The 26,412-nt window shown below is 32.6% G+C and overlaps 1 protein-coding gene across 1 annotated transcript in view; it reads left to right on the top strand.

Moving 5' to 3' along the window:
* Nucleotides 1-25,504, top strand: part of LOC126884638 (ovarian-specific serine/threonine-protein kinase Lok-like) — a 42,167-nt gene extending 16,663 nt beyond the window's left edge. The window contains exons 3-10 of the mRNA XM_050650702.1: nt 2,129-2,272; nt 2,749-3,006; nt 9,724-9,851; nt 9,904-10,029; nt 13,048-13,251; nt 16,452-16,684; nt 18,551-18,728; nt 21,171-25,504. Of these exons, the coding sequence (XP_050506659.1) occupies nt 2,129-2,272; nt 2,749-3,006; nt 9,724-9,851; nt 9,904-10,029; nt 13,048-13,251; nt 16,452-16,684; nt 18,551-18,728; nt 21,171-21,311 (1,412 nt within the window). The 3' untranslated portion in view covers nt 21,312-25,504. The remainder of the gene's footprint in view (nt 1-2,128; nt 2,273-2,748; nt 3,007-9,723; nt 9,852-9,903; nt 10,030-13,047; nt 13,252-16,451; nt 16,685-18,550; nt 18,729-21,170) is intronic.
* The last annotated feature ends 908 nt before the right edge of the window (nt 25,505-26,412 follow it).

Genomic DNA, 26,412 nt, shown 5'->3' on the forward strand with positions numbered 1-26,412 from the left:
ATTTAAAATTAAAAGTTACACTAAATTTTCTCTTTTTTTTCGCCCTTGTAATTTATAAACATTATAGAGGTTTTTAGGGACTTTCGGCCCTCGGTAATAACGTAATCTTTCATTCTGCATTTAAATTTTTCAAAAATACTAATTAGTTTTCTCAGGATTCGAAAAAAATAAATCCATTTAAAAAGCATTGCAAGCAAATTTTGCGCCTACCCACTTAAGAATCTACTGCAGAATTATTGTCCAAAAGATATAAACATTAAGAACTTGATATAACTAACAGCGATATAAATCATATTCATTTTTACTAAAAATTAGAAACGGTTAATAGGGCTTTTCATTCACCGTCATTTGTTTCGAGCTTCTGTCATGTGTCACGTAATATTAATATATCTGTTACCGTTAAAACCCGATTTCAGTTAAAACCCGATTTCAGTTAAAACCCGAATTTACTAGGAAAAACTAGTTTTAACTAAGCGCTTTAGGTTGCATATCGATCAAATCTACCTGACAGCGACTATTCATTTCTGAATGAATATAGGTTTGGACACAAGACCTCTCTTCGTTTTTATATTTTTACTCTTCTTCCGTTGACAGGTCTGGTTGCACACATTGGTATAAAAGTATCTATTGATCATATCAATAAAAAGTTATGTTTGCCTATTTCCTGGCGGTTTCAGTCTTCAACCTATTCCAATTTCCATGATAAATAGCAACATGGGCTGCTTCAATTATGCCAAAAATATTTTCGATAGGTACATAATATTTGATGGGATCAATTTTAGAAGCTAACTTATTTATTTCGCCAACTTCATCTATTCTAAATCATTTTAGTCTTCGATTTTGTAATGGTGTTTTCTTGGCAGACAGTTCCGCATCTTGTACCTACTTCGACCATTAATTTATTATATATGCTTTTGGTCACAACATTGTGGTGACTTTCTTTCTTCTCTGTCTCTTCCATTTGTAAAATCATTTCCAAAACACGTTCTTTTCACGTTCTTATATCTCTGCTCTCAATCTGTTCTTGGATATTATCACTAATGGTGAATAATACACAGTTTACACAGTGGTGTAATATAACCAATAAAAACGATGCAAAACAATCAACCGTTTCACACACTACATTGCTGCCGACCCGCCGCCTTCGTCATTAACACTACCCCGAACCCCGAACAAGCCGTAATACATACTACTTGTCTCCTGCAACAATTTTAACTGGTATTCGCCAGTAATTCCAAAAAAGCTACTTTGAACTATTAGTATAAACTACTCTAAATGAAATTCGTTTGGGATTTCTAGTTTTAACTGAATGTAGCAGTCAAATCTAGTTTTGACTAGTTAAAACTAGAATTGTCTAAAGCGCATAGTTAAAACTAGTTTTTCCTAGTAAATTCGGGTTTTAACTGAAATCGGGTTTTAACGGTAACATATCTACGACATACGTTATTGGTATATACTATATACAATAATACAAACCAAAGACGTATGACATAGATATATTAATATTATGTGACACGTGACAGAAGCTCGAAACAAATGACAATCGATGAAAAGCCCTATTAACAGCATACCATTGTATTAACCAGATAAATCCAGAATGGGCATATACTAGTTCGCTCCGGCGGTCAGATTTTAATACCCAACAGAAAAGGGTCACAGGTAAATTCGCTCCGGCCATTAGAAATCAAAATTTCTAATAAAATTTCTTACTAAGGGTTTTCAAAATAGGGACCAAAATGAAGTGAATATTATACAAATAATCTAATTCAACTGCCTTGTAAATAAATATGTAACAAATAATATTTTATATAATTTCTATATAAAATACAAAAATCACAGAACCAATTTTGCCTATATTAATTCTCCTAGAACTTAGTAGATAAATATTTAATCCGCTTAACCATGGGAGCGAACTAGTATATAATTAAAAGGGTTTTTTGACCACGGGAGCGACTAGTGTGCTTCGTCCAGAATACTGCGAAATGTTCACAAATATGTAGCTTTATTCACTATTGTCCAAGATAATTATATCTGGGTAATTCTAGCATTATCCAAAATTCTAGTTTTAACCGTAACATATTATAGTTATAATCTATAATATGTATTATAATTTGTAACGTTATTTTAGTATATACATTCCAATCATTATTGCAAGAAGAGTTACCAGATACATTGACCCCACTCACACATTTAGAGAATACTCCAACATACACTGAAGTGTTGCCCATTTGGGGACGTCTTTTGTCTTGTTTATTATTTCTGAAATCTTTTGGTAAGTATAGGGTTTAGTATAGATTTTATTAAAGAGATCATGAAATTGTTTTCTTTTACTTAACCCTTTCAGTCATGAGTTTTTGTTTGCAATGATAACAATTTAAAACTCGGATGTTGAAATATATATATTTTTTAAAGATTTATAAACAACAAATTTTGCCCATAAACATTATTATGCCTATTACACTATGTCGATTTGGCGCAATGATATGAAATTATTGTATTTTTCGAGACGAATCTATTATGTACATTTTATTGCATTTGAGGACATTATATTTTCCATAAGATATGTGCGGTGTCTTTTTCAGGCAGCCTATCTTTTGTTTATGAGTTTTGTATCTGAAATACTTTTGAACATTTATTTGTACCTATTATAACATATTTCTGCCTGAATGGAATTTTGTCAATATAATGTCTTTTTGTTTACTTCTGAATAAAATTAATAACGTGTAGTAATACTTTTCTTCATTCCAGATATTCATCAGGATAGATTTAAAGTTGGAAGATCTGAAAAATGTGATGTATCTATAAGCCATACTACCCTGCGTCAGGAGTACAAAGATCTTTTTAGTAAAGAACATTTTATTATTTGTAAGGATTCCACAAGCAAAGTGGTGTATATAAAAGATATGAGTAAAAGCGGAACCTACTTAAATAATAGGCTCATAGGCAAACATAATATGAATATATTACAACACGATGACAAAATTTCCATTGGACCTAAGTTGGAAAGTAAGTTTAGTTTAATAGTTTCTATTCTTATTTGAGGCTTTTGTTAGATATTTGGCAGTTGGCACGTTTTCTTGTATTTTGGAAACTCTTATAACTGGCGCGCATATTCCAAGTACTTGACCCATTTTGAAGGTAATCTTGTTGTCATTTTGGTTGGCTACTCGTACTGGCACGGTCTTTTCCCCATCAAATGACGTCGTCATGACCATACTCCTCTGGTTCTAATAACATGGCTTCCAAGTCATCAGATCCATCAATTTGTGCCACCAAAATCTTTTCACTGTTAGAAGGGATTTTATGTCTTCTGCAACTAAAATCTTTAGTTTATTTAGCTGATTTCCTCATCACTGACCTTGTTGCCCCAGTATCGATGGTATAACTGCATCTGTGGCTATTAAGAAGTCCATCAGCAACTAAACTTAGGAATTTGTTGTGGGGATTGACTGCTGGTCGATTTTCTGTCCACTGATCTTGTAACACTTTGATTTCCCTTGACATTTTTGTTTCAAACCTATTGGGCCGAGATATTTCTCAAATTGAACAGCCAATACCCGGATTATCGTATTTACATCGTCTTCTCCCACTTCGGCAACACCTCTTACTTGATGGACTTTGCATTCATGGCGGGACACATTCTTTATGTTCATTACTCGAAGGGTGTGACTGCTTATTTTAGTTTTGTGTGTATTGAAGTTCTAGTGGTGCATGTTGTCAAAAATATGTTCATTCGATTATTTTCTAATCCTTGTTTCTAAGATAAAAAATGATATCCATATTGAAAAATCTGAACAAAAATAATATGAGTGCTGTTATTAACTTTTTGGCTGCGAAAGGTTGTCAGATATTTATAAGAAAATAAATTTATAAACAGAATTATTTGACCCATTCGCTGCCTATCTAAGAGAATGGAACTCGGCTAGGAGCCATTCTGTTGAACAGCATCTGGCAGAAGTAATCTTATCACTCGCTGGCGCGTGAACGGCACCTGGGGTCGTATTTTCGACTTCAATCGAATATTTTCGCATACGAGTTAACTCGAATGAAAAATTTCGTATACGAACGTGAATGTGTATTTTTGAACGTCCTTCGAAATGTTATACGTATACGAGCAGAATTTGCACCGGCAACACTGCAAATTCGAATAACATTGAACTTATTTGTCATCTGAAGATTCACAATGTTGCCATACTTTTTTTATCAATTTCTTGTACAATTTCAATCAATGGTATAATCGCAGTATTAAAAACAAAATGTTATATTTGTTATATATTATGTATACTGGGGTATAATGTACAAGAGTAAGATTGTATAAGAACGTTTAATGTATAAAGATAACGACTTATAGTCTGAACAAATTATAAAAAAAAAGCAGGCCATTTTTGGGAAAAGTTGTTTAGCAGTTATTTTAAGTGTAATCGAATCTTAAGATTGCATAGATATATTAGTAATATCGATTTTCAAAGTCCGCAGAAAGTGTGCTATTTTGTTTAATATTATTTTTGTATCCAGTATTTACACTGATATTTTACTATTTACTTTTCAAAACTTTACTTCAAAGCGATTTTTTAAATAATGCACCTTTATGTAATGTGATAGTATGAAAAAATTGAGGATTTGGCAACGGTGTCATATGTCAAGTTTGGAGCTTAGATCCAATGCTAAAATGCGTACATAAAGTTGGATTAGGTTTTATTTTCAAGGTGTAATATACAACATGTCCTTTATTTCTATTAAAGAATTATCTAAACCAGCCATTGAAAATAAATTTCAATGTAAAAATATTGTAGACAACAACAAAATTAACACTGTCAGCTAAAACTATCATGACAGCTTAAATGACCTTGAAATGACAACAATAATTCGTATACGAGCATCACGATTTAGAATGGTTCATACCCATTCGAGTCATCGTATACGAAAAAATTCGTACACGAAGTATTCGAAAATACAACACACCGGATTTCAAGCGAAATTCTTCTAATTTCGTATGCCAAATATGCTCGAATGAATTCGAAAATAGGACCCCTGATTGAGGTAACCATATCACGAGCTGTCGCGCTATCGGCAGCGAATGTGCTGTTTCACATAAGAATTTTGAACGTGCGAGGGTTTTCTCGTGCGGTAGTTTTGACGCACTTGTCCTTTTCACACAATAAGAATTGAGTCGCACGAAGATATTTTGCTGTGTTGTTTGGTATATTATTTTTATTTACACTTTGTGGCTGAGGTATGTACATGATACGATGTCTGATATGTATCATTACGATCTATCATTACAAATGGGTATTTTTTGTCCACACTTTTGTCCTAACGTACTGTAATGCGTATTAATTAATTTGTAATTTCTATTTTGTTAGTTATTATTTCTTATGTTTTTAATTAAAAGTCTTAATTTGTTTTTATAATCGTTGTTGTACTAAGATATTTGTAAGAAAGTAATAAACTATTCTAAATGGAAAATAAGCCACATAGACAAGGCGAAAACGGCGGGTTCGAAGGGAAAAATATTCCCATGAGATTTTTTTGCATAATCACATTCGTGAGACATCCCAGAATAAGGTTCAAGAAGTCGCCCATGTGAAAAGTGGGCCAATTTTTTTTAACAATTTTTTTTTAATCAAATTGCAAGAATCAATATTTTTGGCCTGAACAATTTGTTCTTTAATTTTTTGGACCATTCTGGACAAAAAAGGTATCTTATAATTTTTCTCTAAAGTTGATCGTTTTCGACTTATAAGCAATTTAAAATTGAAAAAAACGAAAAATGGCGATTTTCAAGGCTTAATAACTCGGTTAAAAGTTATTATTATGAAAGTCAATATATGACTAAATCAAAGTTTAAAGCCCCCCCTACAAGATCCTGAAGAAATTTTTGTCATTATTTTATTACTAAGCTGTTATTTTTAAGTAATAATAATAAGCGCCATGCACGTGTGCGGGGCTGTAAATGCTGAGTGCGAGTGAGAAGCCATTCCAGCAGTCCAATTGTGCATCTTACTCGCACTCACATTTACAGCAGCGTCAATACGATCTAACCACTCATTGTTATTAATTAAAAATAACAGCTTAGTAGTAAATTAATGACACTTATTTCTTCAGGATCATGTAGCGGCGACTTTAAACTTTGATTTAGTCACTTTCTGAGTTTCAAAATAATAATTTTTGACCGAGTTATTAAGTCTTAAAAATGGCCATTTTCGCGTTTTTCAAATTTTAACTTGCTTATAACTCGAAAAAGATCAACTTTATAGAAAAATTATAAGAGACCTTTTTTGTCCAGAATGGTCCAAAAAAGCTAAAAAAAATTAGTCCGGGCCAAAATGATTGATTTTTGCAATTTGATTATTAATTGTTAAAAAAAATTGGCCCACTTTTCTCGTGGGCGACTTCTTGAACCTTATTCTGGGATGTCTCACGAATGTGATTATGCAAAAATATCTCATGGGAATATTTTTCCCAACGAACCCGCCGTTTCCGCCTTGTCTAACAATTTAAATAAAAAAAAATGATTTTATTAACGTTTCGACATCTGATTTGGGCGTCGAAACGTTAATAAAATCATTCTTTTAGTTAAATTGTGGCTTATTTCCCATTTAGAATAGTTTATTACAAAAATGCCATAAGGAAATAGCTCCAGAACAACATTACAATCTATGTTTTTCATGTACAGAATTTAAAAGACCCTCCGTCATCCACTCGTTTTTAAATGTTGTTCCCATCGTTTTAAATATTGTTTTTAGATAATTTCACACAAGACGTGACGGCTCCAGTCTTCACCGAGTCGTTTACCCTATAAAACTAAATATAATTTTGTAGAATAAAAGATATAGTTATATTATATGGGGCGAAATCAAATTATAGCGTTGTGGTTACTTTATCGTCGAAGAAAGAGAAATAAGAGGAACCGAATTCATTGGGTCCATCCTATGAACGCAAAAAGACACGATTTATATATTTTTATATTCACACATATTGATTGAACACCCTCTATACTCAACGTTAATAATTGCAACTATGTAAAATAAAGTTTATTATAATATACTATAAGTTTTAATTACTGTTGTTATCAGTAACATATAATTAATTTTGCTGTACTTACCAAATGTGTTTTTTCTTTATCACCTAATTCGTCAAGTTCACTGTTCAGTGCACGGCATACACCATTCCAAGCATTTCTCGTCAAGTTTCTATATTTATATATTTCTATTGTTTTGTCCCAAAGAACAGGTCTCGCTTCAATGAATGTTATTAATATTTCACTATTAATCTGAGACATCATAATATAAAATATATGCACCTACTTCAAACAGCCACAAAATGTAAATGAAAATAATGTAACAAAGAACCAAGTAAACTACCTTCGTGCGACTGAACGACTGTATCATATGAAAGGATGCATTAAGTTTCCTATGCTACTGGGTGCGTAAAGACGGCACGGCTGCCGTCTGTTGTTGTAAGCGAGGGACGACATAAACACGGCGACTTTACCGAACGTTCCAACCACCGTCTAGTGAGAAAGGCTCCATATGATTACATGCGCCACTATTGGAATTTCGTCGTGCGTTCTATCCCTTGCACGTTTAAATTCTTATAATGTGAAACAGCGCAATGGGTTAAGGTACGAACAGAACAAGTGGATAGCGGTAGATGCTACTAGTTAAGTCGCGGTCGATGTCGACAGCACATAGCAAGGAGGTCCCCTGCGCTGCTCAGTCGAGCTAGGACCACTGTCAAGTAAAGTAGTTTGATGGAATTTGAATGACAAAAAGATTATTCTGTTTAATTTTCAGTTTCTCTTTTGCTAGTTCCAACAGCTGTTGACCAAAAACAGTTTGAGGCGTTAGTTTTTTGATGTGTCCAGTTTTTGTGGTGACGGTGTTTACATTTTGGGATTGTTTTACATTTGTGATGTTTCCTGAAGCTCGACGTGAAGCACGAACAATAGTTTCTTCTTGTGTATTCTTCTAATATCTTCATCATTTCTTTCTTTTTCTCCACCTTCTGATCCGATAAGACTGGTACTATCATCTTGGTTGGATGTCACCACCAATCACAGGGAAGCATCCTTGTAGATCACACAGTAGACATCTATGTAAAACAGATTCATTTTATTGTCAGAAGCATTTATGTAAACCTCTTGGATGGCATCGCGCTAAACCTCTACCGCGACTTGCTTACTCTGTTCTCTTTCATTCAGTACAATGTGTTTGTTTTACATGGATGTCGACATCGACCGCGACCTCCACCTCCACTGCGACCCACTTGTTCTGTTCGTACCCTTATATTATGACCATATAGTCCAGGCTGTATCGTCGCCTCCGTTAGGTAAATTTTTCTGATTCGATTTTTTTGCACAAACTTACTCAAAAAGAGGTTCTTATAACAAATCCACAGGGTGTCAGAAGGTGCCGCAGTCGGAAAATTGTTTAAACAATTTTTGAAGTTATACTTCTTTACGATCGAGAGTGAAATTTTATAATGCCGGGCGCATGCGCACACAGACAGTATGTAGCTCGTTGCTAATCTTTCAAGATATGTATGTATCAGCGCTGTCAGCGCAAATAAGTCATTAAAAGGATATATTAGTGTTTTTAGTAAATGTATTATTTATTATAATTTTTGTGTCTTTGGATTTGTCTTCCTCGGGAATAAAATATTTTATTATAATAGTAAGTATATTTAAAGAATTTTTGTATACTTCACTTGGTCTATTAAATTTGTCAGTATGTATGAGAAATCTTGTAACCTGTCAAAGCAAAAGGAATATAGCTCAGTGGTAGAGCGTGTGACCCGAGATCGAGAGGTCCTGGGTTCAAATCCCGGACGATTCATATTCTTTTTTTTTAATTTTTGGTATCGTTTTAATAAAAAAAATTTAAAAGTGGTAGGTAAGAAAGTTAGTTTAATATTTAAATAAAATACAAATAACCTTTTAAGTATATTTATTTCTTTGAAATTATATAATAGAAGTATAACTTCTTACGTGCGTACAAAGTACACACACATTATTTTTTTTTAAACAAATTCACAAAAACAATTTTTTCACTTCGGACAAATTTTTTTTAGATTATTTGGGTCATTCGGAACAAAAAATGTCTTGTGATTTTTCTAAAATTGATTGTTGTCGAGTTATACGCGATTTAAAATTTGAAAAATGCGAAAATGACCATTTTCAAGGCTTAGTTAAAAATTATAATTATGAAAGTCAAAAGTGACCAAATCAAAGTTTAAAGCCCCCCCTAAAAGATCTTGAAGAAAATTTTGTCATTATTTTATTACTAAACTGTTATTTTTAATTATTAACAATGAGCGTTAAGAGCGTATTGAGGCGGTCGTCAATATGAGTGCAAGTGAGATGCACCACTGGACGGCCGGAATGGTGCATGTCTTTCGCACTCCCCATTGACGGCCGCCTAATACGCTCCTAGCGCTCATTGTTAATAATTAAAACTAACAGCTTAGTAATAAAATAATGTCAAACATTTTTGCAGGATCTTGTAGGAGGGGCTTTAAACTTTGATTTTGTCCCTTTTTGACTTTCATAATAATAATTCTTAACCGAGTTATTAAGCCTTGAAAATGGCCATTATCGCATTTTTCAAATTTTAAATCGAGTCTACTCGACCTGGACTAATAATGTAGTAGCTTCAGTAAGTGATTGAACACTGTAATGTAATATTTCCCGTGCAGAAAACTAACATTATTGTTTTATTTCAGTATTTATATATAAATGTATGTATGAACACGATAGAAACTTTCTACCTCCGGAGTTAAAAACAAGTTACGAGCCCTCAAATATACTCGGTAAAGGAGGAGCTGGAGAAGTAAGACTGGCTTACGAAAAAGTAACTAATATCGTTTATTTGATTGATCTTTTTCTTATCAGCTATTTTTTAGCATACTTGCAAAATGGTAGCCATCAAGAAAATCACCAAATCCCGCAGTACGGCGTCACAAATGTGCCAGTTGAACCATCCAACTAAAATTCATTCGGAAATCAACATTCTGAGAGCTTTGAAATATGTATGTATAGATTTTTAATTAAATTTTGCTAAATTTTGTTCCACTGTTTATTATAAAATTTAGAGCTATCCCAGAAGTTTTGTTTAACCTGAGTCGCCAGAAACTTCTAATGTGGTATAAAATTGATGTTCACTTTTTTTATGAGTGCCACATGGAGGGGAAAATAAAAAAATATTGATCCTTCATAGTTTAGGTGGTAGGTCAGGTCTTGTCAGTTATCAAAGATCATCACATATCATATCATAATAAACAAACAATTGATATAACTATAAGGACGAATTTACATTGAAAAATAAGTTTCATGCATATGAAATAGTGTAGGAAACAGAGGTTGAACCTCGCAAAATGGACACAAGTCCGGTTTTATTTTTGTTCTGGTATATCAAGGGCTGCTTATTATGAAACTAACTTTTTCTTAAAACATTTCGCCCCGGAACCCCCTTTTTCATCCCTTTAAAGGGGGTAATTTGTGGTTTTTCGAAACGTAGCCCTTCCTGTACGTTTTGCAAAATATTTACTTAATAGTAAAATAAAGAGGACTATATTTCCTACTATTTATTTCCCGACAGCACACACCCACCGTTTAGCGGGGGTGGCGCCCCAAAGTTGACAAATTTTTAAAAAAGATGTTTTCAAAAAATGGTTTTTCCCTAACTGTAATGAAAATTAAGAAGAAACCTTGCGGCAATTAATCGCAAATAAGTGGTTGATAGGTTTCATTTAAGGGCAATTGCAAATTTTTTAATTACATGGTGTTACATTTTAAAAAACCCCTTTTTATATCATCTGAACCGCCTATGCTAGAGTAAAAAAACTTTCAGCGATTATCCATGTACTGGTGTTATTTACAAATTTCTATAATGCACCCCCATTTTTTTTCCGGAACCACCCTAAAAAAAGGAGAATTGATAAAGAAAGTGATTTTCTTGGAATCCTTCACACACCATGCCCTTTATTAAAATGCTTCATATATCAGTTTGTGCACGTTCTTATTACCCATGCATGGACACCAAAAGCGATTTTTTGATGCAACCCCTGTAGCGAAAAAAAAAAATAAATAAAGAGGGGGTTGAAAAAAAAATTTTTTTTTGCTTTTCGACCCATATGGACATATGCTTCATCAATATGCGCGTTTAACAAAACTCTTAACATTTTAGAAACAGTTCAAAATACTCTATTAAAAATATTTTTTAAAAAAAGAAAACGGTATCCAACAAAAAAAATATGATGAATCCGGGATATTTAGTGTTAAATCCCTCTACATCTACAACTGTGTTTTAAATGTTTATATAAACTCAAACAAATTTAAATTTCAAAGCAACCGATTAACTCGATCAGTAACAAATGTGGATATTAGTATTCAGCAGTTCAAAAAATCAGTAACACAAAGATCCCTAATGTTCTTTGGACCTAAATTTTATAACATAATTCCTATACATATCAAACAAGAACCTAAATTATTTAAATTTAAAAAATACATAAAAACCTATCTAAAAACCCACTTACAATTATTTTTGGACGCAATGTCTTAATGTATGAACGACAGCATAATCAGAGTAAAATTTGGGTGTATATTGGTATTATAATTAACAAAGTATTCAGCAGCTAAAGAGGTTTACCGTCCGTCTTGTTCTGTTGCATTATCTCTTCGATAGTTAGGTATGTTACTTCTTAGTTCCAACCTTAATACTACTTTTATGTACAACTGATACAGTTTCGATTGACATAGTACAGTGCAAAACAGGCAACTCTTGCCTAGGCATGGTGCTGAGTCAGTCGACACTAATAATATAGGATCTAAATGTTAAATGTTGTACACACATATTTTTAAATAAATTTTGAATAATAGGGTTTTTCATAAATATATATGATTATTGCAACATTCCTATGGAAACTACCCCTATCCTTGATAATAAACTGCAGGAACTACCCCTATCCCTTGTAGAGCATGTTTTTACGATTTTCTTATTACCTATTCATTTTTTTTAAAACAAAACTTATAATGAATTAAAGAACACTATTTTCTCTACAAATAAGGTCCTATGCATTTTTTTCGTATAAGCAACCGTTACGGCACAATGGGCCGTAAACCTCAGAAATGCTTTGGCGGACTCCAGTTTTTGTTTTTTTTTTCGTCACCTATTCATTTTATTGATAACGTACTTATGGAAAATAAAAGAACACTGATATTTTATTTTCTTTGCACCCTAAAACCACAGTGGTGGCCCAAAATCAATTTTTGATTATTTTCTTTATTAATTCTCCTTTTTTGGGGTGGTTCCGGGGAAAATATGGGGGTGCATTATACAAATTGGTAAATAACACTAGTACATGGATAATCGCTGGAAGTTTTTTTACTCTAGCATAGGCGGTTCAGATGGTATAAAAAGGGGTTTTTTAAAATGTAACACCCTGTAATTAAAAAAATTTGCAATTGCCCTTAAATGAAACCTATACCAAAAATTCAGCCACTTATTTGTGATTAATTGCTGCAGGGTTTCTTCTTAATTTTCATTACAGTTAGGGGAAAATAATATCTCTTAAAAACATCTTTTTTAAAAATTTGTCAACTTTGGGGCGCCACCCCCGCTAAACGGTGAGTGATAGACATATTCTGTCGGGAAATAAATAGTAGGAAATATAGTCCTCTTCATTTTACTGTTAAGTAAATTTTTTGCAAAACGTACAGAAAGGAACGAAATTTTCGCAAAAACCTCAAATTACCCCCTTTAAAGGGATGAAAAGGGGGTTCCGGGGCGAAATTCTTTAAGAAAAAGTTAGTCTCATTATAAGCACTCCTTGATATACCAGAAAAAAATAAAACCGGACTTGTGTCCATTTTGCGAGGTTCAACCTCTGTTTCCTACACTATAAACCATGTTCATTGTTTGGCTAAATTTCTAAAAAGAACCGAAAAAAATCAAATGATCAGGGCAATTACGTCAAAAATTATAATGGTGCCCCGTTTTTCTCTTCAGTGAGTGTATATTATTTTGAAATTATTAAATATTGTTGTAGCCTTTTATTATCAGTATGCAACATATAGTCGAAACGCCAATGGATGTTTACATAGTATTGGATTATATGCGAGGAGGAGAATTGACGAACAGAATTTTGTCCAATGAACCAATGACTGAATCAAATGTGAAGTTTTTATTTTACCAAATGGTTTTGGCTGTCGATTATCTACATACCAAAGGAATTACTCATAGAGATCTTAAGGTAATTTTTTCAAACATTCTTAATGGAAGCTGTTTATGTATTAAAAAACAAAAACATTATTTACAAAAAAGTTTAATTAATTTGATAATGGCGGTTTTCCGACGCGTAAAAACGCAGCGTATGATTGTCCGTGTGCGAAACCTGTAAACTCCAACTTGATTCTGCGAACTTTCAACGATTGCCTTGCGTTTTATTTATCCCAATGCGCGGGAAATTGTAGATGCTTAAAATCAACTGGTAAGTTCGTTGGGATCATCTGTATACGCGGGATCAAGGCATGCTCTCCTTTGTATTTTCTCTTTATGACCATTACCTCAAAGACATTGTTCATTAGCTTTTCACAGTTAGTCTCGTTCCATTGCACATCCGAGGTTGATCCATGTTACGCAGCATACAGATAACTGATCCTACTTTTAATTGTAAATTGTGAGGTGTGAGTCCAGGCAATTCCAATGATGTATTCAAAAACTCAGTAGGATAGTTAACATTGTGCTGTGCTTGCTGTGGTCGTGTTCGCACGAACTCGGTCCATTCTAAGCTGTTTTAGTTAGTTTAGCCACCATAAAATCATTCAACGACCTATCTATCTTTAAGGGGCTATCCTAGTGTAAAAGTACGAAATTCATGTACTTATTTGGAAATTTCTAAAATAAAAAGTACTGTACCAATAGGGAACTTGCACATCTTTTTTTTATTACATAATAATGTTCAGTTTTGTATAAAAATGAGATTTCCAAAATTTCACGCTTCAAAAACTCATAATAACTTAGAAGTGCAAATTTAAAGTCTTCTTTATCTTAAAATAGTTCAAACGACCCTTGACGCCACAGAGTTTAACTATGTGGTTTTGTTTATGGTTATATTTACGTATATTCTTCTTCTTCTTCTTTGGTTTATTGGCCTCCACCTACTTGGGTATTTTTTCAGCTCGTCGTCGGGGAATAAAGGAAAAATATTTATATTCTAATGACATTTATCGTATGTCGTTGTAATAGTATATACCAGTTTGTTGAGATTGGAGTTTGATACAGTTTTTGAAGGAAAGGAAAGAAGGTTTACTATTGAAAATAAAACCATTTTGTAAAAGTACAAATTTTCTATGAATAGTTCAAACGATCAAAAACACTTTTAACGTCACATAACTGTATTTTTTACTGACGTTTATAATGTCTAATTTAAAATTATATATACAATTGGTGTAAAATGTAAACATACAACCCTGTGACGTCACGACGCGTTTTGGGGTAGCTGGTATAAGTTGAATTTTTAGTCGTCTTTAGGGGCCAAACGAAAGACAAATAAAACTTTTTTATCTTTGATACAGGTCCTAAATTATGTTCTCTTGTGATTTTACCATTTTTTTCGAATTTAAAATTTTATGCAAGTTCCCTATTGTTTTGAAAATTTGCATGAGAATTTACTATTAAAAGAAGTACATGTAAAACAATGTTAATAAAAAAATGTTGAAAATTAAACGATTTATGCGCCATTACTGGCACCGTGAAAATAAAAACATAGCTCCACTGCTGCAGTGACTGGGACTAATAGAGATCCTGAAACATAAAATTTCAAAGTTATTATTGAAGTAGAAGTTATTTTCTATACCATCAACTATAGTCTGTCCCACCTTGACTTTACAGTATAGGGAATATAGGCAATGCAGTCCTTATGAGAGATTTTAGCGCAGTGATGCCGATTTTATTAAAAACAATTTGTAATGGAACATTAGAGTGATTAAATTAAAACTGTTTTAGAAAGACAATCTACAATTTTAGATTATATATTGCCTTTCTAAACAGTTTTAATTTAATCTCTCTAATGTTCGATTACAAATTATTTTTGATAAAATCGTCATCACCGCGCTAAAAACTCTCATAGGGACTGCATTGCCTATGTTCCTTATACTGTAAAGTCAAGGTGAGACGGACTATAGGGGTTTTTTGATGGGATAAAAAATGTTAATTTGGCGGTTTTAGAAACTGAAAATTTTTTAGCTAATTTTAAAAATTTCTTTTAACACTTCGTCATTTTTCCAATTTTTCTATTTTTTCAAAAATTCTAGTTGATGATATAGGAAATAACTTATATTTCAATAATCACTTTAAAATTTTATATTTCCTGATCTCTATTATTCCCAAGCGCTGGAGCGATGACATCAAAAGAGTCGCAGGACCAATGTGGAAACGCCTCACAACAGAGATGAATGGCGAGAAATGGGAGAGGCCTTTATTCGACATTTCGAATAGAAAAAAAAGGCTATAAAAAAATTATTCCCAATCACTGCAGTGGAGCCATGTTTTTATTTTCACGGTGCCAGTAGATGGCGCATAAATCGTTTAATTTTCAATATTTTTTTATGAAAATTGTTTTACATGTACTTCTTTTTAAAACAGTAGACTCTCCCTATAATGGACACGGTTATTACGAGGTTTCGCTTATAACGAGGTATACTAGATGTCTCATGAAATTCCTATTGAACTGTAACACCTTTATAACGAGACATATTTGGTTATAAATCGAGTCATTTTGGTTATATAACGAGTAAAAATAAAATCGTAGAATATGTATCTTTACCTGTTTTTAGCGCTGTAATGGCTATAAATAATTACCCCAACTGCGTGTATACAGAAATCCCCAATACCTGTGGTTATCGAGGATAGTGCTGTAATAAAATCACCGCCTATAATAAACTTCTTCCTGTTCTGTTTATCTATCGACCGATATTGAATATTGTAAGAAAATTCACAATTTATGATGGTGAAGCCTTATTGTTGAGGAAACAATATTTAGCATCTTATATTGCTCCGAATGGCTTCACTATAGGTAGTTAATGTTTTAGAAAACTATATATTCATATGTATGCACAATATTATTGTTGTCTGATATAACGAGATCCGCTGATAACGAGGTAATTAGTCCGCCATTTCAGTTCTCGTTGTAGAGGGAGTCTACTGTATATGCTCATGCAAATTTTCAAAACAATTCGTACCGTACTTTTTATTTTAAAAATTCCCAAAAAAAGTATATGAAATTCGTACTTTTACATTAGGATAGCACCTTAAAAAATATATTTTTTGTCTTCTAACCTCTTGTTGATTTATTGGTATTAGTTGAGCTACTTATTGGTATTTATTAAATGATTATATTAAATAAATATCGGATCTAAAAAAAAATTAAATCTGCTTTAATCAATTTTTTAGCCAGAGAATGTTCTTCTCCATTCCGAAGACGTGGAAACGTTGTTGAAAGTGTCTGATTTTGGTTTAAGTAAAGTCACTGAAGAGGACGACATGATGAAAACAATTTGTGGGACGTTGAGTTACATAGCGCCAGAAATTTTAAACAGACACATCAGGGAATATAACAGACAAGTAGATGTGTGGAGTTTAGGCGTTATTTTATTTTATATGCTTGGAAAGAGACTCCCTTTTAAGTAAGTATTCCAATAATATCGTAAACTTGTTTTTATTTTAGGTGACAATTTCTGTTATCATTGTGATGATAAAATGTAGCAATTCATTATTTTAAACTGTAAAACTGCGATTAAGCCTCGGTGTTAAGAGACTCAAGTCTCAAAAACATTGTATGTGGGTTACCTCAAGGTTCAGTATTGGGTCCTCTACTTTTCCTTATCTTTATTAATGGCATCACTAGTTTAAAAATCGATGGAAACATTTGTCTTTTTGCTGATGATACCAGTATCACTTGGAGCAACTCAAATATTGCGACTCTTCATGCTACTATAACTTCTGATCTACTTACAGTAAAAACCTGGTCTGACTCTAATTTACTCTCGTTTAATGTAGGCAAAACAGTAGCATTATCTTATAAAGGAGTTCTTCGACCCTTACCTCTTAATAATAGTACTGTTGATTCTGTAAAATTAAAATAAAGGAGTTCTTCGACCCTTACCTCTTAATAATAGTACTGTTGATTCTGTAAAATTTTGGTATTTTTTAGACAGCAACGTTAAATGGTCCCTTCATATTATCGATTTGTTAAGGAAGAAACTATCTTCAGTTTGCTATGCTATAAGATATGTTTCGAAGGAACTCAATTTAGCATCTTCCAAAATAACATATTTTTCTTTGTTCTAGTCGCATCTTCGATATGGTCTTCCTTTTTGGGGTTCTGGTACAGCTGCCCAATCCGATGTTATTTTCAAATTACAAAAAAGAGCAATAAGATATCTGTTTTACCTAAGAAAAATAACACATTTCAGAAGCTACTTTAAAGATCACAGGATTTTAATAGTTCCTTCTTTATATATTTTAAACTGTTTGCTTAATTCGTAAATATCTACATGTCTTTCCAGCAAGACCTAATCATGACTACTCCACTAGAAATTCTACCTTTGACGTTTATTTACCGACCCCGTCCTCTGAGTTAGTAAAGAAATCTATATTATATTCCCCAAAAAAACTGTACAAACATCTCCCTCTACAACTTTAATCTGCAGCATCTTACTAATAAATACAATAACTAATAAATTACAGTACCCTTTGGACAAGTAGTATTTTTTATCTATATTTGGGTGACACATGCAACAGCTTAACTTTAAACTTATTAGTTACTAATGTAAACTATGCAATTTACAATTTATTTAAATTTTGCAATTATTAATTGTTTCTGATTCACTTCATTATTATTTTTTAATTATATTTACGATTTATGTAATTTTAGTAAATTGTTTTGTTTTTATGACGCTTTGCAAGCTTTGTCTATAAAATTGTACAATTTTCCATGACAATAAATCATATTTCTATTCTATTCTACTTAAGAGACCAGAGGCATATCTAACTTTACTTGAAGTAAAGAAACACAGACTTACTCACAATCATTTAATAATACTTTGACGACCGGTTTCGATCTCTACACTATTCAGATCATCTTCAGGTCGGAGTTACAAGTAGGTAAATGCTACAATTAAAGAAAGCCAGAGTTAGAACATTGTCTGGCTGTACAAATGCTAATAGAACCAGACTATTAGCATTTGTACAACCAGACAATGTTCTAACTCTGGCTTTCTTTAATTGTAGCATTTAACTACTTGTAACTCCGACCTGAAGATGATCTGAATAGTGTAGAGATCGAAACCGGTCGTCAAAGTATTATTAAATGATTGTGAGTAAGTCTGTGTTTCTTTACTTCATTTAATATGGACTCACATATGCAATCCATTCAATATTCTAACTTTACTTCTTCATTATTACTGCATATATATAATATGCTTTGGTTTCTGCAAAATAATCCCTTGTATACTGGACAAGAATCTAAACACATCATGATATTGTTTTAGATCTCCAGATAGAGCGATTATGGAAAAAAATATAATTAATGGTTATTACACGTTTGAAGATGAAAAATGGGAAGATATCTCATCAGATGCCAAAGATCTTGTTAGAGAAATGCTTACAGTCGAACCTGAGGAACGAATTACTGTAATAAATATACTGAAACATCAGTGGTTATCAAAAGTAAGTAATTTTTATGTTTTCAAGACAAAAACAAAAAAGCTTAAGTTAGATTTTGTTAATAATCTTTCCAATCTTCTAGCGGTATTAGGCGGATAGGAACTTTTTCGTTTATATCCGTCATTAGGGATTTTATTATTTTCTATGCTTATCTTTTTCTTCTGAAGCCCATGCTCTGGCCTCTATGTTTACACTTATTGTCTGTCGCACGTTTATTTTTTGCATTCAGCACTGCTTTTTTGACATCCTTACATCCTCTTATGTAGTATTTCTTTTTAGCTTTAACAGTCTTATGCAGTAAGTAAGAAACCACTTATGGAATAAAATTGTTTGCGTCCCGATTTTAGAAAATTCTAAAAAACGCTAGGATACGTCAACTTATAAATTCAAACAGGCGCTTTACAAACGTAAATCTAAATATACAGGATGATTCACGCAAGTCTAGCACAGTCCATGATCTTTAGTTTTAATGAAACACCCTGTATGTTTTTATGTCTTTAGAAGCTAGAAATAATTTTATTCCGCAAGTGCCTTCCACGCTGTATGTTCTTCTTCTAGTTCCATGACGGTTATCGATCGTTGGGTATCATGTTGATTACCATATTCAGCCATATTCTGTAACTTTTAACAAATCAAATAGAAATGACCAAGTCTAATCGTAATTATCCGAAATCGTAATGTTGGATATCTATCGCGTCGTTTTCTTGTTTGGGTTGGCATTCCGTAACTCACATCGTAATCAGTATAAATCGAAAACGCCAACTTCTATTTGACGCGCCCAGGAGGAGATGGCAACATCGCACTACAAAGTGAAATAAGTGTTCTGTGCGAAGGATTCATAAAAAAACAAGAAATTTTGGTTTGTTTTGGATGGTTTTGGTTAAGTTTGACGAATTCAACCCAACAAGAATAAAAAATGACAAGTAGAACACCAATTGGGAACAAGAAACACAAAAGAAAAAACATCTGTTGAGCATTTAAATTACAAGAAGACTTTATCACTGAACACAAAATATTATTGGATGGTAAAAGTAAGTTTTTTCCCTAAGAAAAATTTTGGTTTTTCGTTTCCAACACACTATGGTTTATTTTTTAACCAGGAGGAGTAAACTAAAAAGACAGATTCACACCCAAGAAAGTCACTATAAAAATCACCAAATACATCTTATTTTTTGGTTGATCATATTGGCCTTCGACAATAATCCATAAATATTATTTTATACCAATATATATAATACTAAAGAGTTATAAAAACCACTGCTTTTTATATAAAAGCAGACTAAAAATTAAAGGAATAACGCAGAAAATACAAAAAATCGCCGATATAACTTAATTAACCTATGAAATGCCAATTGTGTCAAAATTTTATAACAGTGAAGTAAACTTGCCTGCGGTTGGACCAATTACAAACAGGCATTACAGCGCGATAAATTTGAATCACTCCTCTTGGTTTAAAAACAAACCATAGATAGGCTCAAAGCTACACATTCAACAGTAAATTAATTATTAGAGCAGCAATTCTTAAAATGTTTCTATTAACCTTGATGCTGTATAAATATTGGTATATAAAACTAAATATACAATTATCTAAGTAAATATCAACACAGACTAAAACCGGTAATTAATTTTACAAATAAACGTCAAAACAACAATAATAATGCCAATGTGCAAGCGTCAATACCAGTTACGATGTAGAAATGTGATCTCGAGTCGAAATCAATTTCTACCCAGCGTTCCGATAGTAAAGGTCGAGATGAGTTACAGAATACCAATTCCTGCAAATTCCGATCCGACTTGCTTACCCCTATTCTATTTGACTCTTTTCTATTCGATTTGTAGTTACGAGGCTCTTGAATGTCGATCTCTGGCTCTGTAATGGCTATCTGGATCTGTGGTGGCACTGAGGCTCTTGAAAGTCGATCTCTGGCTCTGTAATGGCTATCTGGATCTGTGGTGGCACTGAGGCTCTTGAAAGTCGATCTCTGGCTCTGTAATGGCTATCTGGATCTGTGTTCTGGTTCTCCCGGGCCTAGTGTCGTCTATCTGCTACTGGTGTTGTTAGCTGTGGACTGTATTTGTAGGTTTATCCAGTCTTGTTAAAGCTGTTACCACCTCGATGTTTTCTTTTGCTTGAAAAGGACCATGTCTAATCACTACCACACTCTAACCCTGGGAGCCCTTAAGTGTTTCGAAGGATTGACGTTAGGATCCGGCTCGAAGGACCATGTCTAATCTTCGGGCTCAGTGGAGGATGATCGTCTGTTATTGAAACACCAATAGCACTAAATACTTTATTGATAGCGAGTGACACTAGGGTTATTACAGAATAGGCATTAATTTGTAGTTACGATTTGTAGTTACAGAATAGGCGTGAATAGCTACAGTGACTTTAATTCTGTTATATTTATCCGTAATCTATATCTGATCTTATAATCGTTTTTGCAGGATCTTAATATGAAGATTAGAGTCAATCAACTGTACCACTCACATCTGGAGAATATGGAAGAGAACATAACGCCGTTTGACAATGAACCATCGGCTAAACGAAGCAGATCATCATCTGACGAATCAAGTACCTCTCAATAGTTTTCTAATTGTTTTTTACCATAATTTCTATGGTTTATCTGTTATATTGTATTGCGTTTTGTGCAATCCCGTGAATGTTAGTGTCATAATTTTTGTGATATATATTTATATAAGTATGCATTAGCTAGCTCACATTTTCGAATGATACATTTGCTGGATTTGGATGTACTTCAAATAACTGGAGAGAACGGAAACTATACAATAGGTGGATGGTCTGATAAATTCTTGGCTAGATAGAAATAATAATTTATGCGTCCAAAAAATTTATGTTTTTCAGCGGAATCTCGTTTGATGTCAATACATTCATACAGCGATATTATAATGCCGTTAAACTCTTTCTGTAGTGTTGCTCCAGAAGTGCTGCAAAGTACTCATCTATCTCAGTTATGGTTGTCCAGTGGACAAATGTATGGTTGGTACAATATAAATACCGTTGCACCTCATTATCTACGTCAGAGACCTCAGTTGACATTGTTGTCAAATTACAAAAAAAAAATCCTGAATTCATTTTAAATAAATATCGCATAATTATTCCAGAAGTGGATTATACAGGAAAACAAATTAAAATTCGATTTACTTAAATAAATTATTAACAATAAGTTATAAAACAATATGAAGAGCTCAGGGCTAAAAGGATAAGGGTCCAAAAAAACAGTTTTGAGAAATTGGGTTTTTAAGTTTTAAAACTAGATATAAAAATAGTTAACAGAAAGGGCACTTAATTTTTATTAGTACTTCATGCAGTAACTTACAGGAAACGTATAGATTATGTTTTTGGGATATCAGTTTAAAAATTATTATAAATATAAATTTATTTATCTTTTAATGTCATGAAATCTTAGGCTAAATGGATGAGGGTCCATTAATATGTCTTAAAATGAAACTAAAAATACAGATAAGGTAGTATATATTTTCAAAAGTAATATCCTACAGATCTGCTCCTGTTGATTACACAAAGCCAAAAATAGAGTAGAAGATTGTTAGTACTGGATACAATGAAAAGCTTTAAGCATGTGGTAGTGCGTCAAAATATGCTTGAGATTTTACTGAGCAAAATTTTTTTCAAATGCTGAATATTGTCGTATTTTGCTTTATTTAACGGTAAAAGTCCACAATATGCTAGCTCTGGCAGCTGAAAACAGCCTTCTGGTAGTGCAATTTGTTTCTTCTTAGGCTTAGTATCGATACTTTTTTCATTAAGGCCATTGACAGTCTGGCGATGTATCATCATTCGAGGGTGATGAGAAACGATGCTTAGTTGCTATCAAGGTCATATTTTGAAAGGACAACTTTTTGTATACAAAACATCTAGGCAAAAAACAGCACTAATAGCAGGGGGCCTCTGTGGTCAGCAATCTGAACTAGGTGAACTGTCATCCTTTTAGCCTACATATGTAGCACCTTCATCCGTTTAGCCTACAAGACGTATTTTTCAAAGCTGAATGGCTTGTACACTTTCATCTTTTTTGCTTATTTAGGTACCATGCATTATTTTACATGAGATGAAGTACAAGAAATTAGTATTATCTCCATAATGACAAATAATGGACCCTCATCCTTTTAGCTTTGAGCTCTTCATATGTAAAATATTCAATATAGTATCTAAATAATAAAACAAATTTGGTGTCAAAACAATATAGTAAATAAAAAGAATGTGTGTGTACTTTGTACGCACGTAAGAACTTATACTTCTATTATTATGATTTCAACGAAATTAATATACTTAATATACTTCTTTACCTACCACTTTTAAAATTTTTTTATAAAACGATACCAAAAATATAAAAAAAAATATGAATCGTCCAGGATTTGAACCCGGGACCTCTTGATCTCCGGTCACAGGCTGTACCACTGAGCTATATCCCTTCTGCTTTGACAGGTTACAAGATTTCTCATATACTGACCAAGTGAAGTATACAAAAATACTTTAAATATACTTACTATTATTATAAAATATCTTATTCCCGAGGAAGACAAACCCAAAGACACAAAAATTATAATAAATAATACATTTACTTAACACTAATATATCCTTTTATATGATATACTATGACTTATTTGCGCTGACAGCGCTGATACATACATCTTGAAAGATTAGCAACGGAATACATATTGTCTGTGTGCGCATGCTCCCGGCATGTGATAAAATTTCACTCTCGATCGTAAAGAAGTATAACTTCAAAAAACAAATCTGAAGTGTTAACACCTCATCTGTCAAATAAGTGTTACCAATTTATTTCAAAATGTCACCTTCGTTGGAGAGCAGCTACAGTGTAATTTGAAGAAGTGTGCGTGATAAAAACGCTTTATAATCCACTTATACAAATACATTAAATGAAACAAGTTATGGTATATTTCTGTAAGTTTACATTAATAGAAATGTTAAAATATTATTTCTACGCGTATATAATAAAATGATGTCTAATAGTGGCTGTAATTCCACTGTACTTGGCTAAACGATTCCAAAAAGGAACAGACCTACGACTTAAATATTTTGTATTGGTATCATGCGACGTCACTTAGTATGACGCGGATGACGTGCAACGGTATTTACACTGTACGGACTATACTAATGAGTGGATATTCCAGCACTTTATAGTGCAGATCACGCGATTTTTTTAATTACTAGTCTTTTTAAATTGCCTTAGTTTTCGTTTCCTTGACTAAAAGAAATAAAAAAATTCATATTCCGCGTAGCGAGTGCCTTTATTTTTTCTCTTAAATTTGTTCTCTTTGAATATCATCAAACTAAATGAAAAAAAAAAATCTTGAAAAGTGTCTAGAAACACCTATATTTATTCGGGAGCCTCTTTATACAAATCTTTGCTAATTTTTTTTTTTTTTTTTAATTTTTCTAGGTGAATACAAGGGGTTAAAAAATGTCTCGTGGTAAAATTAACCTTTGACATGCATAATATGTAATGAAAAAAATGTTTATATTGAATGGGATATTAACCCCGTATTAACGGAGTCCCTTAAATTTGATGAAATTGTATGTGTCAATTTTTAGCAGTTTCAGGAGTTTGTGCAATAAAAAAATATTTTTCATATTCTTTAATAATATTGGTAACATAATACATTTTTATCCAAAATTAATCAAAAGAACTATAATTTTTACGTTAGTAAATTAAAATTGACGCAAAACACCGGAATTATCTGATTCCACTTAAAAATCTTGTTTTTAACTTAAATTTTTATAGAAAGTAACGAGAATGTTGCATTATAAATAATTTTCATGGAAAGTAAACTTACATTTTTAGCCTTGAGATCATATTTTATAGTTTCGGTGTTCTTAAGTCAATTTCAATTGACTAATGTTAAAATTACAGTTCTTTTGATAAACTTTCAATGAAAACATATTACCAATTATTAACGAGTATGAAAAATATTTTTTTATTGCAGAAAGTCCGAAATTGCTAAAAAAATGACACATAAGATTAATTTCATCAAATTTAAGGGACTCCATCAATACGGAGTTAATATCCTATTCCATATATTTTTTTCTTCACATTTTATGATTATCAAATAGTAATTTTACTGCGGAAGACATTTTTTTAAGCTCTTGGGCTCACCTAGAGAAATTAAAAAAAATTTAAATTATCAAAAAAATCGATATAACGAGGCTTCCGAATAAATGTAGGTGTTCGTACACCCTTTTAAATAACTCTCTCATTTAGTTTGATTATATTCAAAGAGAAAAAAATGGGGAAAAAATAAAGGCACTCGAATACGCAGAATATGAATTTTTTGTTTCTTTTAGTCAAGATAACGCAATATTTAGAGAAAAAGATTATTGAGCGACCTCTAAAAAAATTTTTTAAGAGCTGAAACTTTCAGGATTTTATTAAAAAAATTATTGGGCAAAATAAAAATAATATCGATTTTTTTGAACCACTCTAACGCGCACCCGTATTTTTTTAAACGACTGTACAGTCTACTGCGGCCTGAAATGACTGACAGGGTAACGCTACAGGGTCTTTGCTAACACCAGGTGATATATTTACTAGTACGTTACACTTCTCCGTAAGAAAAGTAAATTACAGGCCACCGAAATGAAATACTTGAGAAGAATGAGAGGAGTCACGAGAAGAGACAAAATTAGAAATAATGTAATACGGGAAGAGCTAAACATCCAACCCTTGTATCGAACAGAAACAGCTAAGTTGGTGGGGACATCTGGAAGACCTACGACAGGTTAGAATAGTATGGAAAGCCAAAACATGGAAGAAGGTAAAGATAGGAAGACCTAAAAAGACCTGGGACAAAACAGTTGGGGAACTGCTGGTAAGAAGAGGAACCACTTGGAATGAAGCAAGAAGAATGGCAAAAAATAAAAAAGAATGGTGAAAATTTGTATACCAGTAATGGTATACTGACTGCCACACACCATTAGATGGTACAAGTGGCTCCTGATTATATACAGGGTGTCTCGAAAAGATTGGTCATAAATTATACCACACATTCTGGAGTCAAAAATAGTTCGATTGAACCTAACTTACTGTAGTACAAATGTGCTCGTAAAAAAAGTTACAGCCCTTTGAAGTTACAAAATGATAATCGATTTTTTTCAATGTATCGAAAACTATTAAGGATTTTTTATTGAAAATGGACATGTATCATTCTTATGTCAGGATCATCTTAAAACAAAAATATAATGAGATTTGTCCACCCCATAAAAATTTTATGGGGGTTTTGATCCCTTAAACCCCCCTCCAAACTTTTGTGTACGTTCCAATTAATTCATTATTGTGGGATCATTAGTTAAATACAACGTTTTTAAAACTTTTTTGCCTCTTAGTATTTTTTCGATAAGCGAGTTTTTATTGAGATGCAGCTTCTTTTTTAATATATTTACATAACAATTTTATGGGAGTTTTGTTCCTTTAAAGCCCCCAAATGTTTGGTTACGTTCCAATTAAACTAATATTGTGGCACCATTAGTTAAACTCAGTGTTTTTAAAACTTTTTTGCCTCTTAGTCTTTTTTTTGACAAGTCACCTTTTGTCGAGATGTGGCTTCTTTTTCAAAATATACCTAAAAATGTAAATTATAAATACATTTTCAGATTATTAACACGTCTCTATAATCGTACTTAACCATA

The sequence above is a fragment of the Diabrotica virgifera genome, chromosome 5 (genome assembly GCF_917563875.1).
Source record: "Diabrotica virgifera virgifera chromosome 5, PGI_DIABVI_V3a".
In the NCBI taxonomy this organism is placed as follows: Eukaryota; Metazoa; Arthropoda; class Insecta; order Coleoptera; family Chrysomelidae; genus Diabrotica; species Diabrotica virgifera.